This window comes from Rattus rattus, chromosome 15, assembly GCF_011064425.1.
Source record: "Rattus rattus isolate New Zealand chromosome 15, Rrattus_CSIRO_v1, whole genome shotgun sequence".
In the NCBI taxonomy this organism is placed as follows: Eukaryota; Metazoa; Chordata; class Mammalia; order Rodentia; family Muridae; genus Rattus; species Rattus rattus.
In genome coordinates this window covers 10,054,499-10,069,293 of record NC_046168.1, presented here as the reverse complement: position 1 = coordinate 10,069,293, position 14,795 = coordinate 10,054,499, and the positions used below count along the sequence as shown (strand labels likewise).

Genomic DNA, 14,795 nt, shown 5'->3' with positions numbered 1-14,795 from the left:
CATTCAGGGTAGGTGTTCCCTCCTCAGTTACGCCAACACACCCAGGGTGTCCACGTCTACTAGGTGAGTCCAGATCTAGTCAAGTTGGTGATGAAGATTAGCCCTCACAAGGTCCACCCACCCCTTGTCAGCCTGACACCCAAACACATCCCTTTTAAATCATAAAATCCTTCCCAGACCCTCAAATATTCATAGTCTATTCATAACACCATGCATTTAGTCCATCTCTACACATCTCTGTTGCAGTCTGGAAATCACCACTCAGATCTCGGTTAAGCAAGAATAGTTTATTGAATGCATACCTTAATACTGGATGTCCGGGCCCGCAAAAGACTCAGGAGCCTAATCACAGGACTAGTCTGCTGTCTGTCAGAGTAGACTCTGAGAGGAAAAACCAGGTTCAAACATTAACCAGCAAGGAGGGGAACAGTTGGCTGAGTAGGCAGGGTGTTATCAGCTAACCTTTAAGCTGACTGGTCCTGAGTACGGTAACGGGGTGGTGGATGGGTGGCAAACGGGAATTTCAGAACACTGAGATAAGAAGCATGAGTATTATAATCATACCCTTTCAGCTTATTAGTAGCATTCTTCAGTGTCAGCCACAAAAGCTACAGTGAGTTCATACATAGGTACAGGAAAGGCTGCCCAGTGTTCAGCTCTGACTCAAGCCATTTTAGACCTAACAGTTCATATTGACCTTTAATTGATTTGATGGGTCCTATGTAAAGCTTTGTGGAATTTCTTAAAATTAGCAAACCTCATACAGAACATTCAGAACATAGAGAACAAAACAGGGTATGTGGTCAGTGTGTCCGTGCGCCAGGTCACTTCTCTGTCAGTGGCTGGCAGGCCTGTTACAGCAGCAATATGAAGTAGCTGGCAGGCATGAACAAAATGGCTACAGCTACTGGGGATGGGGTCAGACCATAACAATTTCATAGTCTGATCAGTGCTGACATTGTTCAAAAACCCAGTCTCTTAACCGGAGTAAAATAAGTAACAACTGTAACATTTTACAGCATGGTGACACAGTAGTGCAGTGAGACTGGTTGATGGACCAGAGAGAGCTTATTATCATAATGATAAAGATACTCTAAAACTGGATTAAGGTGAGACTGATAAATCTATTGAAAATCATTTAATGGAATAGGTGTATTCTGTGGCACCTAACTGCTTAAGCAGAGTGCTTTTAACTTTTTATGTATTTTTTTTAACAAAGCCAGTAATGCACTCCTGTCACCCAGCACTCAGAAGGCAGAGACGGGGATCAGTAGTCAGCTACATAGCAGACATTCCCATTCCAGCGTGAAGGACTGGGTGGATGGTGAGGACAGATGAGAACAAAGTAAATGGGAGCTGCAGCATGGCAGATGCAGACGCTGCCCTGGCTCTAGTTCTGCCTCCTGCCTCTCATGCAGCCTCTCTGTTAGGCTGCTTCCAGTCCGTGTGTGCCTCTCTTCAGGGCACTTTGTAGTTCGGCCGTCTCTGATCTATTGAACTCTTTACTGAAGTCGAGGCTTCACCTTCACAGCCCCGTGAAGTGGTCTCTCAGGGCCTCCGTGCAGAGACTTCACCTCTGCTTCAGCCCCCAGCAGCCTCCTGGACTCTCGCAAGTTCCCGTGAGCTAGAAAATCCTACACTGCACAGCCGCAAGGCCACTAGAGCAACCATGTCCAGTTTTGTTGCCAGAGAGAGCGGCAGCCTGACCAGTTTTTATCTTTTCTGTCTGTGGTGGCCATTGTGCGCCTGGCAGCAGAACCTGGGAACTTTCCATGAGAGTCACTGCAAGGTGACTTCTCATCTCAGTTCCTCCCTTCCCTTCCCTATGAATCTGCACTTTTTTGGCCTGGAGTCGTCATTGGGTGGAGTCTTGCCTGTAAGACACCTTTCCTGCAGAGTGTGAGTTTCTTAATTGTGCGTGTCTCTAACATCTCTCATTTGTCTGCATCACTCAATTTCAGACCCTCCTGCTCCTTTGTTTGCCAGACTCCACATTTTCCCTGTATTTACTGTGAGACCATACCTGTGTGTTGTGCTGTCTTGAAATTTCCTCTACAACTTAGTTTATTACCTTTGAATTTTGCCTCAATTTTTCAGGATGTGGTCAGAGCAGCCATGTTTTTTGCCAGATGTAACACAGCTGGCTTCTAGCCCAGTTCCGCTAGTCTTTGTTCCCCTGGGAAGCCTGAGAGCACAGTTGTCACTGTGTGTCCTTCTCTCAGCGCTACCACCAGAACCTTCATTAAGCTCTGCACATTAAGGTCCACAACCTGTAGGCCTCAACCTTTTGGGAGGAGGGAGTTCACAAGACTGTCAGAAAACACAGTTATTTACATTAAGATTTGTAACAGTAGCAAAGTTAAAGTTAAAAGTAGCAACAAAATAATTTTATGGTTGGGGATCAGTAAGACATGAGGAACTGTATAAAAGGGCAACAGCATTAGGAGGGTGGAGAACCCCTGGCTTACTACATTCTAGGGCTTCTGTAGTCCACAGACCAGTCCCAAAACCTACCTACCTCGTGGGCAGGGTCATCGCAGTAGCAGCCCTGCTCCTCATGCCACTTCCTATGGGAATTACTTTTCTCCTTGCTGTGAAAAATTACCTCCCAGAGTTGAAGAAGGGTTTGAAGGGACACAGCCTCTCATTCTGGGAAGGCATGGGGACAAGCTTGTGAGGTGGGTAATTACACCGCCTCTACAGTCAGGAAAAGGAGAGAGAATGCAGGTGTTCAGCCACTTCCTCCTTCCCTCTGTCAGTGTCGGGACCATCGGTTAGTGATGCCCACATTCAGGATGGTCTTTCTTCCTTGTTGGTGTCTGTAGACTCCCTCTCATGTGTCCAGGGGTTACCCAAGATTAACCGTCACACTAGTCTAACACCAAAGCCCGTCAGGTTTCTCTTTGTGGCTGTGCTTCTATCTCCACTGCCACCCTTCTGTGACACATCAGCCTCTTTACTAATGCTACTGCATTGGCCTCCCAACTGCCAGTTAAGTCGCTTAGATTTGACCGGTTGATATGTTAATATTAACCGTGTGCGGCAGCAGCTGGCCACACAGTACAGTTGATAAGAGTACTGACCTAGCGTGCACAAAAACCTGGGTTTATCCCTGGTATGTAAACCAAGGATCGTGTCACACACACATCCGTTATCCCAGCATTTACAGATATGAGGCCAGATTGGGTTACATGAGGCTGTCTAAGTAGATGAAGTGGATGTGATAATGTGGTAGCCTCAGAATAACTTAGAGAAAGCAAATCCAACAAAATCAGCAGTCTTAAAAACCACCGCTTAAAATTATTTTTATTCTATGTATATGAATATCTTTTTGCCTGCTTCTAAGTTTATACACCACATGTGTTCCTGGTGCCAACAGAAGCCAAAAGAGGTCGTCAGATGCCTTAGGGTTGGAGTTACTGATGCTATATTAGCCACCATGAGGATACTAGAACTTGAACTTGGGTTGTCTGGAAGAGCAGCCAGTGTACTGAACCACTGAGCCATCTCTCTGGCCCCATAACCACGTTAGTTCTGCTCACCATTTTACTTGTAGTACTTGAGCAATGTTGTGACCTTTTGATATGCTACAAGAAGTCACACTTCCCCCGCTGCAGCTCTTTCCATGTGATCTTCTGTTCACCTAAAATGTCGTCTACCCTCCTAGTTATCAGTTCCTCTTCCTAGTGGTACTTCCTAAGAGAGCTCTGCCTGCCTTCGTAGCACTTGTTGAAGTTTTGACTTTTTTGTCCTTTTTTGGGGGGATGGGGCAGTATGTTCCCTTGAGCCAGGACAAGCAGACAGTAGTGTTTGCTATGAGCACACTGATATCTTCCCCTGTGCTTGTCAGGATCCTTGACTAGTTTTATCATGGGTGACTGGATTTCTACTCTGGTTGATTTAAGTCTTCAGCTTCTGAATTACTAAGGGTCACTAGCTACAGCTGTTACTAGTTGTCTTAGTTAGGGTTTTAGTGCTGTGAACAGACACCATGACCAAGGCAAGTCTTATAAATGACGTTTAATTGGGACTGGCTTACAGGTTCAGAGGTTCAGTCCCTAATCATCAAGGCAGGAACATGGCAGCATCCAGGCAGGCATGGTGCAGGAGAAGCTGAGAGTTCTGTATCTTCATCTGAAGGCAGCTAGGAGAATACAGGCTCCCAGGCAGCTAGGACAGGGGTATTAAAGCCCACACCCACAAGGCCGCACCTATTCCAACAAGGCCACACCTCCCAATAGTGCTACTCCTTGGGCCAAGCATATATACACACCATCACAGTAGTTTTGGGTGAAAACGGTACATGTAAGTTATTTTTTTAAGTCATGTTTTTAAATGATCTAGAAAGGTTTAAGTGTTAAAAATCCAGGGAAAGCATTTTAAAATATATGGTACTTTATGTCAGCTTGTTAAAGCATAGTCTTTACGTTAGATATAATGATAGCATTTTCCTAAAGGGAGCAGGTAAGAGTTTCTATAAAAGATGGCAGGAGATTATTTTAGTTCTTCCATCTGTGGTGGTGGTTTACAAAGTCTGACTTTGTATATCCTGTTCTAAAATGACTACTTTTACTAGGTATAATATGTCACTTTCATTTCACATAACAGATGGTGGGTACATTAGCAAAGTTTTCTGTTTTATTTATCAGTTTTGATGAGCTTGTCACTTGGTCTCATATGACATTAGCACATGTGCACATGCTCTCCCTAAAGTGTGCCTACAGGGGAGTTATTTGTAACCTTCGGTGTTAGTGTGACTGCTATATTTACATCTCTATTAAATGCCAATGTCAGGTGACCTTGCAACAAAGGACAGTTATTGGCTCTGGGTGGGTTGTGTTCCTGATACTGAGAGGAGCACATCTGGTGGAGGATGGTGTTTCTGTGAGCCTCTGAAAATCCTTTGTCTGCAGCTCGAGTGCTCAGGGGACACTTAGCCGTGCTGCAGGTGGGAAGTGCAGCGTGCACTTCTGTGCCCTTGTCAGCCCATATAATTGATTCATCAAGAGGCTTGAAGCAAAGAATAACTGTGAGCTCCGAAAGCATACCGGTTTTGTACATAACGATACTAACTCCGTGTTAACAGAGGTCATCTCAGAGCAAGCGTGAAACTGCCTCCCATGAAGCTGAGCGGCAGCTTGAAGGTCAAGGAGTGGCAGAAAGCAACTTGGCAACTTCTGGTAGTGGCCAGGTATGAACGTCTTCAAACTGACAAGTCTATCTATTTCCTTAGAACGTGAGCCCCTGGAAACATTCAGTATCAAAGTACTCTCTTTTACTACATTTAAATGTACGTTCTGAACTTGTTAATGTTTTATGCTCCGGATCACGGCTGTGTCCGTCTTCAGCAACTGCCATGCGTGGGTCTGAAGAGAATTTACTTCCGATGGGTTGACCCTGTTGTGTTAGCACAGTTCTGCTCTCCTCCAAGGCCTCAGGACAAAGACTCAAAGCTCCTACTCTCTGGTGTACTTTAATTTACACAAACTGAGAAATAAATCTTAACTGGAAAAGATTATTCTGATGCTTATAAATAAAAAGCTACATACATACCATGGTTTATTGAAATAAGACAACTTTTCAAGCATGCGTTCTATATTTTTCAAAATTCCTCGCACAGGCTGTTTTATGTTGTAAATTAATAATATTTAAAAACTAGAATTTTACTAAATTGATCTTAAGATAATTTTTCTACTATCCTAAGTTTCTTTTGATAGTATTATTTATATCAAAAAATGTATAATATCCTGTTAATTCACTAATATATAAAGCTTAAAATACTATCTAAAAATATTTCCTTGTACTAAACTAAAGCAGATACTTTATTCCATATCACTAGTTAGTATTATACAGAAAAGTTATTAAATGGTGACTTAGGATAAAATAATGAGATGTAAATAGAAGTTGTGTGAGTTCTTTCTCTGTGTTACTGTTCTGCACTGTAGAGGAGGAGTTGAGTTTCACTTGACAGTTAGGTGTTCAAGTGTACATGATGTCAGGCCTGATCACTTGGTATTGGACAGTGAAGGGACTCGTCTCTGGAGAGCTATTTTTAGTTGCCTGTAGTTGTTTGTCTAGGCATGCCTCCTCCCCACCTACACTGGAGAGCCCCTTTCCATAGTGGCATGTCTGATGCCACTGTCCTTGTGCGGGTCCTGTTTAGGTGCTATATCATGGGCAGAGCTTCCCTGTCATTTCTAAGATACAATTTCAAAGCAGATTTCCTGGTCCTCTGGCTTTTACAGTGTTCTGACCCCTCTTCTGAGATGTTGCCTGTGGTTTAAGTACAAGACTTGTGTTGTAGATGTGTACACAGAATCCGTTGTTCTCTGCATTTTTACTTTTCTGTAATGGTCTCCTCCTATTAAAGAGAGAAGCTTCTTTAGTGAGGGTTGGGAGCAACCCTGAGGTGTGGGTGTAAGGATAAGGATTTAGAATGGAGTTAAGAGTGTGCTACTTTAATAAATGATTGGTAATAGTCTCCTCCAAGAGCTGTGACCTCACTTGCCATAGATAGCTGACTAAACTTACAGTTCCAAGTATAATTTCACTTCCCTCCTGGTTAGCAGGCCTTAATTCTAGTTAGGCTACTGTTTGTTAACCACCAAACTATGTATGCGTGCCACTGTGCACCCTTAGGGATATATAATATTTACTCTATCTTCCTTCCTTCTTTCTTTTAACCTACATTTATTTATTGTTTTTATTCATAGGTGTCATATCTGGGTAGGGCTGTTAGTTGCTCCCTGCCCCTTGTCCAGGGCTATGAAAGCTAGTCCTCAGGGAAGAGGCTTTAAAATGTCAGGATCAAAGCTGGGCATGTGGCATGTCCCTATAGTCCTGTAACTAAGTGGGACGCAGAAGCAGTAAGACTGGGAGTTCAAGGCTACCTCGGCTACAGAGCCAATTAGAGGCCAGCCAGGGTTACAAGAGACCCTGTCCTATAACAAAAGTCAAGATTATGTTACTTACAAACATTTATAGAAAGCAAAAATTTAAAATATATAGATATTTACAAGTCAGCTGTTTAATAAAGATGTTTCAAAGTGGGCACAAGAGGGGCCAGTGAAATAACTCACTCCACACGTTTGATGCAGTTATAGCAGTTATTATGTGTCGAGGTTTTTATAACTTCTGTTTTATTGTTTATACATTTGTATATTAAACATATACACAACACCCAAGAGTGATCAGTCAGGGACACAGTCAGACTCAGGAGCTGAGACCTCCACCCTGACTGTTTCCCAGGGGCAGCTTATAATGGCAAAACCCACAGGGGCTCTTAGCAGCCATAAAATCTCATACACTGGTGCAGGAAGTGCTGCCAGACAGTTGGGCGGATGGGTCAAGTCCGAGGAGGACGGGAAGGAGTTCACATAAGCAGTGTAGTTAGTGTTGCTAACTATGCAAAGCCATTCTCACCTTCATTGTGATTGCCTCTAATGGAGGGTGAGGGTCTGGGGAATCTCCAAGAACACCAAAGCATAGAACTTAACAGGATTTACGGTTAATGATTAACTCGGGCATGGAAAAGGCGCTCTGTAACAGTGTTAGATGGCTGGCAGCAGATATAAAACAAAATGGCTACAGTACTGTCAGAAAGCTACCTAGGTCTTAAAGAAACCCAATGTTATTTAGTGTAAGAATGGAGAAGAGGGAATCTGATGAAAGGAATGAATCAGAAGCGCCGGCCAGTAATTCCAACACCATGAATTGAGGAAGGATGGCAAGTTCGAGTCCAACCTGGGTTACATAGTGAGTTCTAGGCTAGCCTGAGCCACATCGAGAGACACTGTCTCAAGAAAAAGCGATAATTCTGAGCCGAGTATTTATTTCCTCTTCAAATAGTGAATTCTTTTGTTTTGTCTTACATTAATTCCACCAACACTGTATGTGTGGTTATCCTAAGGTAGATGAACAGTCAGCATCAGTGAGTCCAAAATTCCTTACACTCAGCCATTTGAAAGGCTGATGCAAGATTTAGTCAATTTTGTGCCTTCAGAGTACTGGGATAAAAGGCCACAACTGGCCCTTCAGCCTATCTTGATAGGTTCTGTATAGATGACATCTTTTTCCTGAATTCTTCTCTTCATTTATATTATATACTGACTGAAGTTCCCCTCCTTCCACTCATCCACCACCTTCCTCGTTTGCACTCCCTGTTTCCTTTCTATAAAGAGCAGATCTCCCAGGGATATCAACTGAACATGGCATATCAAGGTACAGTAAGACGAAGCCCAACCCTCATATCACAGTGAATGAGGCAGCTCAGTAGGAGGAAGGGTCCCTAGAGCAGACACACACCCTTCCCAAGCATCAAGCTACACAACTGTAACAGTTATGCAGAGGTTGAGCTCAGACCCATACAGGCTCTAGGATTGTCACTTCATCTCAAAACCAACAGCAAAGGGAGTCTTATGTAGTTGCTTTGTGTACCACAGTCTCTGATAGATAACTGAGTGAGTAACTCGTAGCTGTGAAGGAGAACTGATAGATCCTTGCTAGGAGAAGGATTTCTTGATCTATGCTACATTTCCTTGGGAAGCTAAGTGAAGCCAATTATTCAGACAAGTCCCTGCTCGTTTATGTCGAACTTCTTCTTAATGGGGTCTCAGCTTTGCTGTTTGAAGGTCTTTGATAATGTCTTTGGCAATGATGATGAAGTTCAAGCACAAGTTAGGGAAAGGTGGACCCGTGGGAGAAGCCATGAACTGCTGCTGTCTCTAGGATTCCTTACTGTGGGCAGTTACAGATGGCACAAGACGGTTACCCAGATCCATCCGTATGGATCCCATCCACTTTGACTACTCATTTTATTTCTGAAGAATGTTCCATCATCTGTCCCATAAATATTTCACTCTACATTTTCAAAATGCATACCTACTGTCATTAATATCCCCAAAGAAACAAATGATTCCTCAGTAGCATAGGGTAGCCGATCACGATTCATTTGCTGTTTTTTCATAAGTGTGTTTATCATATTTTGTTTGACTTTTGGCCTAGATAAGGACCACGAATCAGAATTTGTTGGTTTATATCTAAAATCTTTGCCACCAGTGATTTTCCCATCCTGTCCTCTGTTCTTTTTAAACTAAAATTCTGAATTTGCCAGTCTCCTACCTAAAGTCCAGTGACTCCACAGCTAAAATCTTTTAAAGCCCCTCAGATACTTAGTTACTTAAACTAACCTGTGTCCTCATTAGAGTACACCATATTCCGTACTTAATAAGTTTTATTACCGCAGCTCTTCAGGCCGTAGGCGGTCATTGCCTCTTTCTGTTCTCCTCTGCACTGCACAGTCTGCTGGTTGTGTTATACTGCAGTTGTCATCTCCTCATCTTTCCCCATAGAGTCCAGCTCTTTCTAGACTGAGAGCGTCAGGGTGGTCTATGTTCATAATCTAAATCTAAATATAAATCTGTAAATCTATAATTTGCTTAAATTCTAGAGTTCAGCTGCACGTGTGGATCATGAAACAGCCGGTGTTTTGAGTTCTAGCGGCACACACTCTGCTCCTCGAAGGCTGACGAGTCACCTGGGAACGAAGGTAACAGCGGATGCACCTTCTTGCCAGTGCTAGCGGTGCTGTGCTAAGACGGTCTTCATAACATTTAAAGAGTTCTCACTCGGTCTTTATACAAAGCATAAAAGGAGGACATGAAAATTATAAACACCACAGAATTGGGTGCCTGTTAGTTTCATTTTCAGCTTATTCTCCATTTACCTGTGAGCAGCCTAAGCTCCAGACAGGCTGATGTCTTCATGACCCTGGTGCCTTTCCACATGAGTGCCACGCCTCCCCCACCTTGAGGGCCTGTTGGTCTCCACAGCTCAGGATTCTGAGCTCTGTGTCTCCAGAAGATGGTTTCTTAGCTCCTAGAAGCGTCTTAGCCACTCACATCCTCTGTCTCTGTTACTAACAGTCGGGATGAACTCCCTCTTACACTGCAGATTGTTCTCCGTCTTTACAATCTCAGAGTGGCTAAAGTGAGTGTTAATGAGTATTTATTGAAATGGATGGAAAAATTCATTGAAATTGAACATTAGCCAATACAGCAAACATCTTAAGATCATGGGAAATGTGTGAGAAGAGAATCTTATTAGTATTTTGCTAAGGTACAGTTATGAGCAATGCGTTTTCAGTCAAAACTGAAGAATTACATTGTCCTCATAGCATACTCTGTGCTCTTTCAATAATATGGCAATGCCCAGGAAACATTAAAATAACATTAATTTAAGAAGTGAATTTTAGGGCTGAAGATGTAAATCATTAGTAGAATGCTTGCCACATATGTTCACGGCTCTAGGCTCAGTTTATTAAGGAGAAAAGGCAGTTAATTGAAGGAATGGCTAGTCAGTCCTAGCTCACGCCTTTAATCTCAAAGGCAGAGACATGTGCATCTCTGGGTTTGAGGCCAGCCTGGTCTACACAGTGACAGCTAGGACTAACCAGAGAAACCCTGTCTTGGGGTTGGGAGGTATAAGGAGATGAATAGAGTGATCAGTGGTGAGCCACCGTAGTTTCTGTTTGGGACCTCTCTAAGATGTGCCAGTAAGTAATTCATCTCTACGTAGTCACCGCTTCCATTCTTACTGAAAAGGAAGAAGCTGCTTCAGGCCATTCCAGTCTAGAGCTGATGCGACAGGTTCAGCATCAACACAGGGTTGACTCTCGGCACCTGGACATTGGCAGTCGGGTGCATTTCCTTTAGCAGGGATTTGCATAGGCCTGGTTTCCTGTTTAATATAAAGCCCTTCATTTTATAGCTCAGAAAATTGATGCTCAAAGGAAGTCAGATAAATTAACTAGTACCACACAGCTTGCTTAAGTAATGGAGCCAAACTTTGGACCTAGGTCTGATGAAAACACATGTATTCACATCGTCACTGCCATCTTAGAACCAGCACCAGTGGAAGATGTTTGTTCCACATTCCAGGCAGTGCTTTGCAACCTCAGCACGGGACTAAGCCATTCTGTGAGTGTAGGATGTTAAACCGCACTCTGACCTCTACCTGCAACCCCTAACCCTCATGCTCCACTGTTGTTAGGACCAAAATTATGTCTGCACACACAGCCAGACGTCCTCGTGGGTCTGACCAACACGGGATGCCTTCATACTGTGCCCTCTCCTTCCGTGGAGCAGCCTCTGACTTGGAAGGGAAGCTGGCAACAATCCTTGCTAACCGGATGCTGTTTTTCTATTTCTGATTTGCTTCTAAGTTAATCTGTCAAAGCAATTAATGCTTACCAATTGCTTCAAAAGAAAAGGATGACACATCTTTGCTTTGCCATGCTATGTGATTGTGACATTTTTCTTTTTATGGCAAAATAATTTTATCTAATAGATCATGTAAGTTTAAATGTCATTATAATCTGATGAAATGTAATGATTGCAAAGAATTAGAATTTAGTAGATTATAATTATTGCAAATGTTTTTATTGCTTAGAAGTAAAATGCAGTTTTAAATTATATAAAGAATTTAAATCAAACAAATTCCAGAGAGAGCGAGAGAGAGAGAGAGAGAGAGAGAGAGAGAGAGAGAGAGAGAGAATGTGAATGAATGGAGTATCTGAGAAAAGAAAAAATTATTTTCATTCATAATAATCAGTGACCTTTAGCTGATGCTGACAAATAGCAATTTCAATACTGTAAGAACCTGCTTTTTGAAAAAAAAAAGAACAAAAACAGTCTGTACTATTACTATTTATTCACATAAACCAACTGTGGATATTTTTTAAAATAGCTGTCATCACTTCATCCAGAAAAGGTTTCTTTTTGTTTTCATTTTTATCAAAGACAGTAAATCATCCCATTCATCACTTCATTAGATCTGGTTTTTGGGTATTAAAGTTATAATTTTGTTTCTAAACTCGTTTGGCCCACAGGTGGAAATGGTGTATTCATTGTTGTCCATGCTTGGTACTCATGATAAGGATGATATGTCACGAACTTTGCTAGCTATGTCTAGCTCCCAAGACAGCTGTATATCCATGCGACAGTCTGGATGTCTTCCTCTCCTCATCCAGCTTTTACATGGCAATGACAAAGACTCTGTGTTGTTGGGAAATTCCCGGGGCAGTAAAGAGGCTCGGGCCAGGGCCAGTGCAGCCCTCCACAACATCATTCACTCACAGCCTGATGACAAGAGAGGCAGGCGTGAAATCCGGGTCCTTCATCTTTTGGAACAGATACGAGCTTACTGTGAAACCTGTTGGGAGTGGCAGGAAGCCCATGAACAAGGCATGGACCAGGACAAAAATCCAAGTATGTTCTTTGTAGTGTACATCACAATGCATGTTTCAAAGCATATGTAAAAGCTTTCAGTTAGAAATTCTTCTTAGTTAGTTATCTCTCCTTATCAATGGAAGGAATTTGTATTAGCTAACTAATGCTGCTTAAGGCTTAAATCTGCATTTCCCTGAAAAATATTTAGCAAAGGAAAGTGTTACGTGCAGTACTTACTGTGTAAGCAGAACAGACGGAAGGGTAATCTGGCTGGGCAGGCACTCCCCTCCTCCCTCAGTGCATCAGTGCCCCCTGCCCCACTAAGCTGAGTGCTCAGTTACAGAGACCAAGACAAGGGCCATCCAGTCAGGGCTGTATGGATAGCAACAGTCCCATGCTAGAACTTCCAGGCAAGCTTTCAAGAAGCACGATAAAAAAAAAAATTGTAGTTAAAACTTAGAGGTAGCTGCTTTGATGATTCTCGTGGAATCTCTGCATTTGGAGATGGAGACATGAGGATCAAGAGTTCAAGGTTATCTTGGACTGCACAGATTTCATGAGACCCCGTTACAGAGAAACACGAAAAAGAAGACACTACTTATTAGAGCTAGAATCAGTGTGAGCAGTTAGGTTGCCTTTGGATGAAGCTCAGGAACGTGAATTCACATAAGTTCCTTCAGCTGTTAGCATCCAAACTGTAATCTTTTCTATTTTCATATCAGTATTCCCTGGACACACTACCTATTGGTTTTTGATACTAACAATAGCCGTTTGAAGCAGAAGAAAGGACAGGTGTTGTTGCTTCCATTTATAAATTAAACTGAGGCTTAAGCTAAAAACACTTTTATATGTTCTAGAACCTGTATAGCAATATTTTCCTAAGCTTAATATAAAGATTATTTCAAATCTTAAGAATGTGTAAGAAAAAGAGCAGAGATGATTTTTTTTAATCCACTTAGAAGTCTTGGGGTGAGAGACACTTTCTTTGGAGAACATTCCTGTCTTGGTAGATACCCATATTTATTTACTAATTCATATTATTGCTTCTGAAAAAATATTTTCTGTCAAATAATGACTTTTGAAACCTTGCATATAATATTAAAATGTAGGCGCATTTTCTTTAATACCATTTTCTTTAAATTTTTACTATGTATCTGCCTATATAGGAAACTTTCTGTTGAGTATCATATTTGTATACAGCAGTATGCTTTTAATTCATGACTATAATAGTTGTTTACACTGAAATTAGAAACAGAATCCAACAGTGTTATACCACAGTGTATGTATTCTTAGCTGCAAACCTAGGAGAGGTTTAGTTTGCAGTCTTGGTTAGGGCTGCCACGCTCCCGGAACTGCTGGCTGTTCTCCTGTAGTATTTACTCCATCCACAGACACTCGCTGCTCTACTAACCTATGCTCTAGGGCTGTGTTAGTAACCTCTGCGTATTTAAACATGTAGGAGCACTGCTGTAAGATAAGGAAGCATTATGGCTTAGGTGACTTTATTTTTCAGTGCCGGCTCCTGTTGAGCATCAGATCTGCCCTGCGGTGTGTGTTCTGATGAAACTCTCATTTGATGAGGAGCACAGACATGCAATGAATGAGCTTGGTAAGAGAAGAGCTTTGTAATGCCACAGATAATTGCGGGTGAATTGTTTTTAAAACACAAAGGAAATTGATTATTCCTTTAAGTTTAAACAGAGAAGTTGAACTAATGTAAGGCCACTAACTTCAGCTGCTTCCATCCATATAGGGAAAAAAGTGAAAAAAGTGGACCCTGTTCCCCACGGGAGACAGGGTCCTGTACCCTGGTCTCTATGGGAGACAGTTATGAAGTACAGAAATGTCTATCTCCTGTAAACCAGCTTCAGTTTTTAAAATCTTAACTGAAGATTAGAAAAACTACCAAGTGGACCACCTCCGTCCCTGTCGCCAAGTAGATTCTGTGGTGTCTGATGAAGAGACAGTTTGCAGTATTTGTCAAGACATCGTTGTTCTTGCAATCTGTCGGGCACCTTGGATGAATCCCAAGAAGAACAATTATAAGATTTTTAGTTTATCTTAATGGTTGTCAGTATTTTACTGGATTTTAGCCATGGTTGAAACTGGGGCATGTGGAAAGACATGCTCTAGCTGAAGTCAGAGGAAACACGTGTTAATATGTAGAAACACTCCTTTAGGTGTGTATACTAGTACACCCTCTACACCCTGTAATCATTGAGCATCCGTTTTTTCATGTTGGTTTTTCTTTAATTTCTAGGTTTATTTTACACATATATTCATAAACTGCATCACGCTGAGCCCTGTCATGTGAACTGGATTTCTCTAGTCGTGCCACACACAAGAACCGCACACTGAGTCTGTCCTAGTATGGCTGTGCCCGTGCTTTTGTGCTGTTCTTACATCCGTCCAGCCCCCGCCTTGCATCCTCGTCGTTTACTGTGAACGGGGCACAGTTTCGAGCCTTGAGTACACACACACTGTACTGCAGACAGCGAGTGCGCTCCCCTCAGAGGCATCACTTTGGGAGGCTCTGTTCTGTGGTTTGAGGCCTGCCCTCCATCCGTG

At 42.4% G+C, this 14,795-nt stretch overlaps 1 protein-coding gene across 14 annotated transcripts in view; it reads left to right on the top strand.

Annotated features, from left to right (window-relative positions):
* The window catches only part of Apc (APC regulator of WNT signaling pathway), a 91,788-nt gene that overhangs the window by 59,095 nt on the left and 17,898 nt on the right, over window positions 1–14,795 (top strand). For 11 of the 14 annotated variants that reach the window (XM_032885365.1, XM_032885367.1, XM_032885373.1 and 8 more), the window contains 4 exons: window positions 5,087–5,191; window positions 9,449–9,547; window positions 11,888–12,266; window positions 13,741–13,836. In XM_032885365.1, the coding sequence (XP_032741256.1) occupies window positions 5,087–5,191; window positions 9,449–9,547; window positions 11,888–12,266; window positions 13,741–13,836 (679 nt within the window). The remainder of the gene's footprint in view (window positions 1–5,086; window positions 5,192–9,448; window positions 9,548–11,887; window positions 12,267–13,740; window positions 13,837–14,795) is intronic. The other 3 variants (XM_032885377.1, XM_032885378.1, XM_032885369.1) reach the window with 2 other exon arrangements.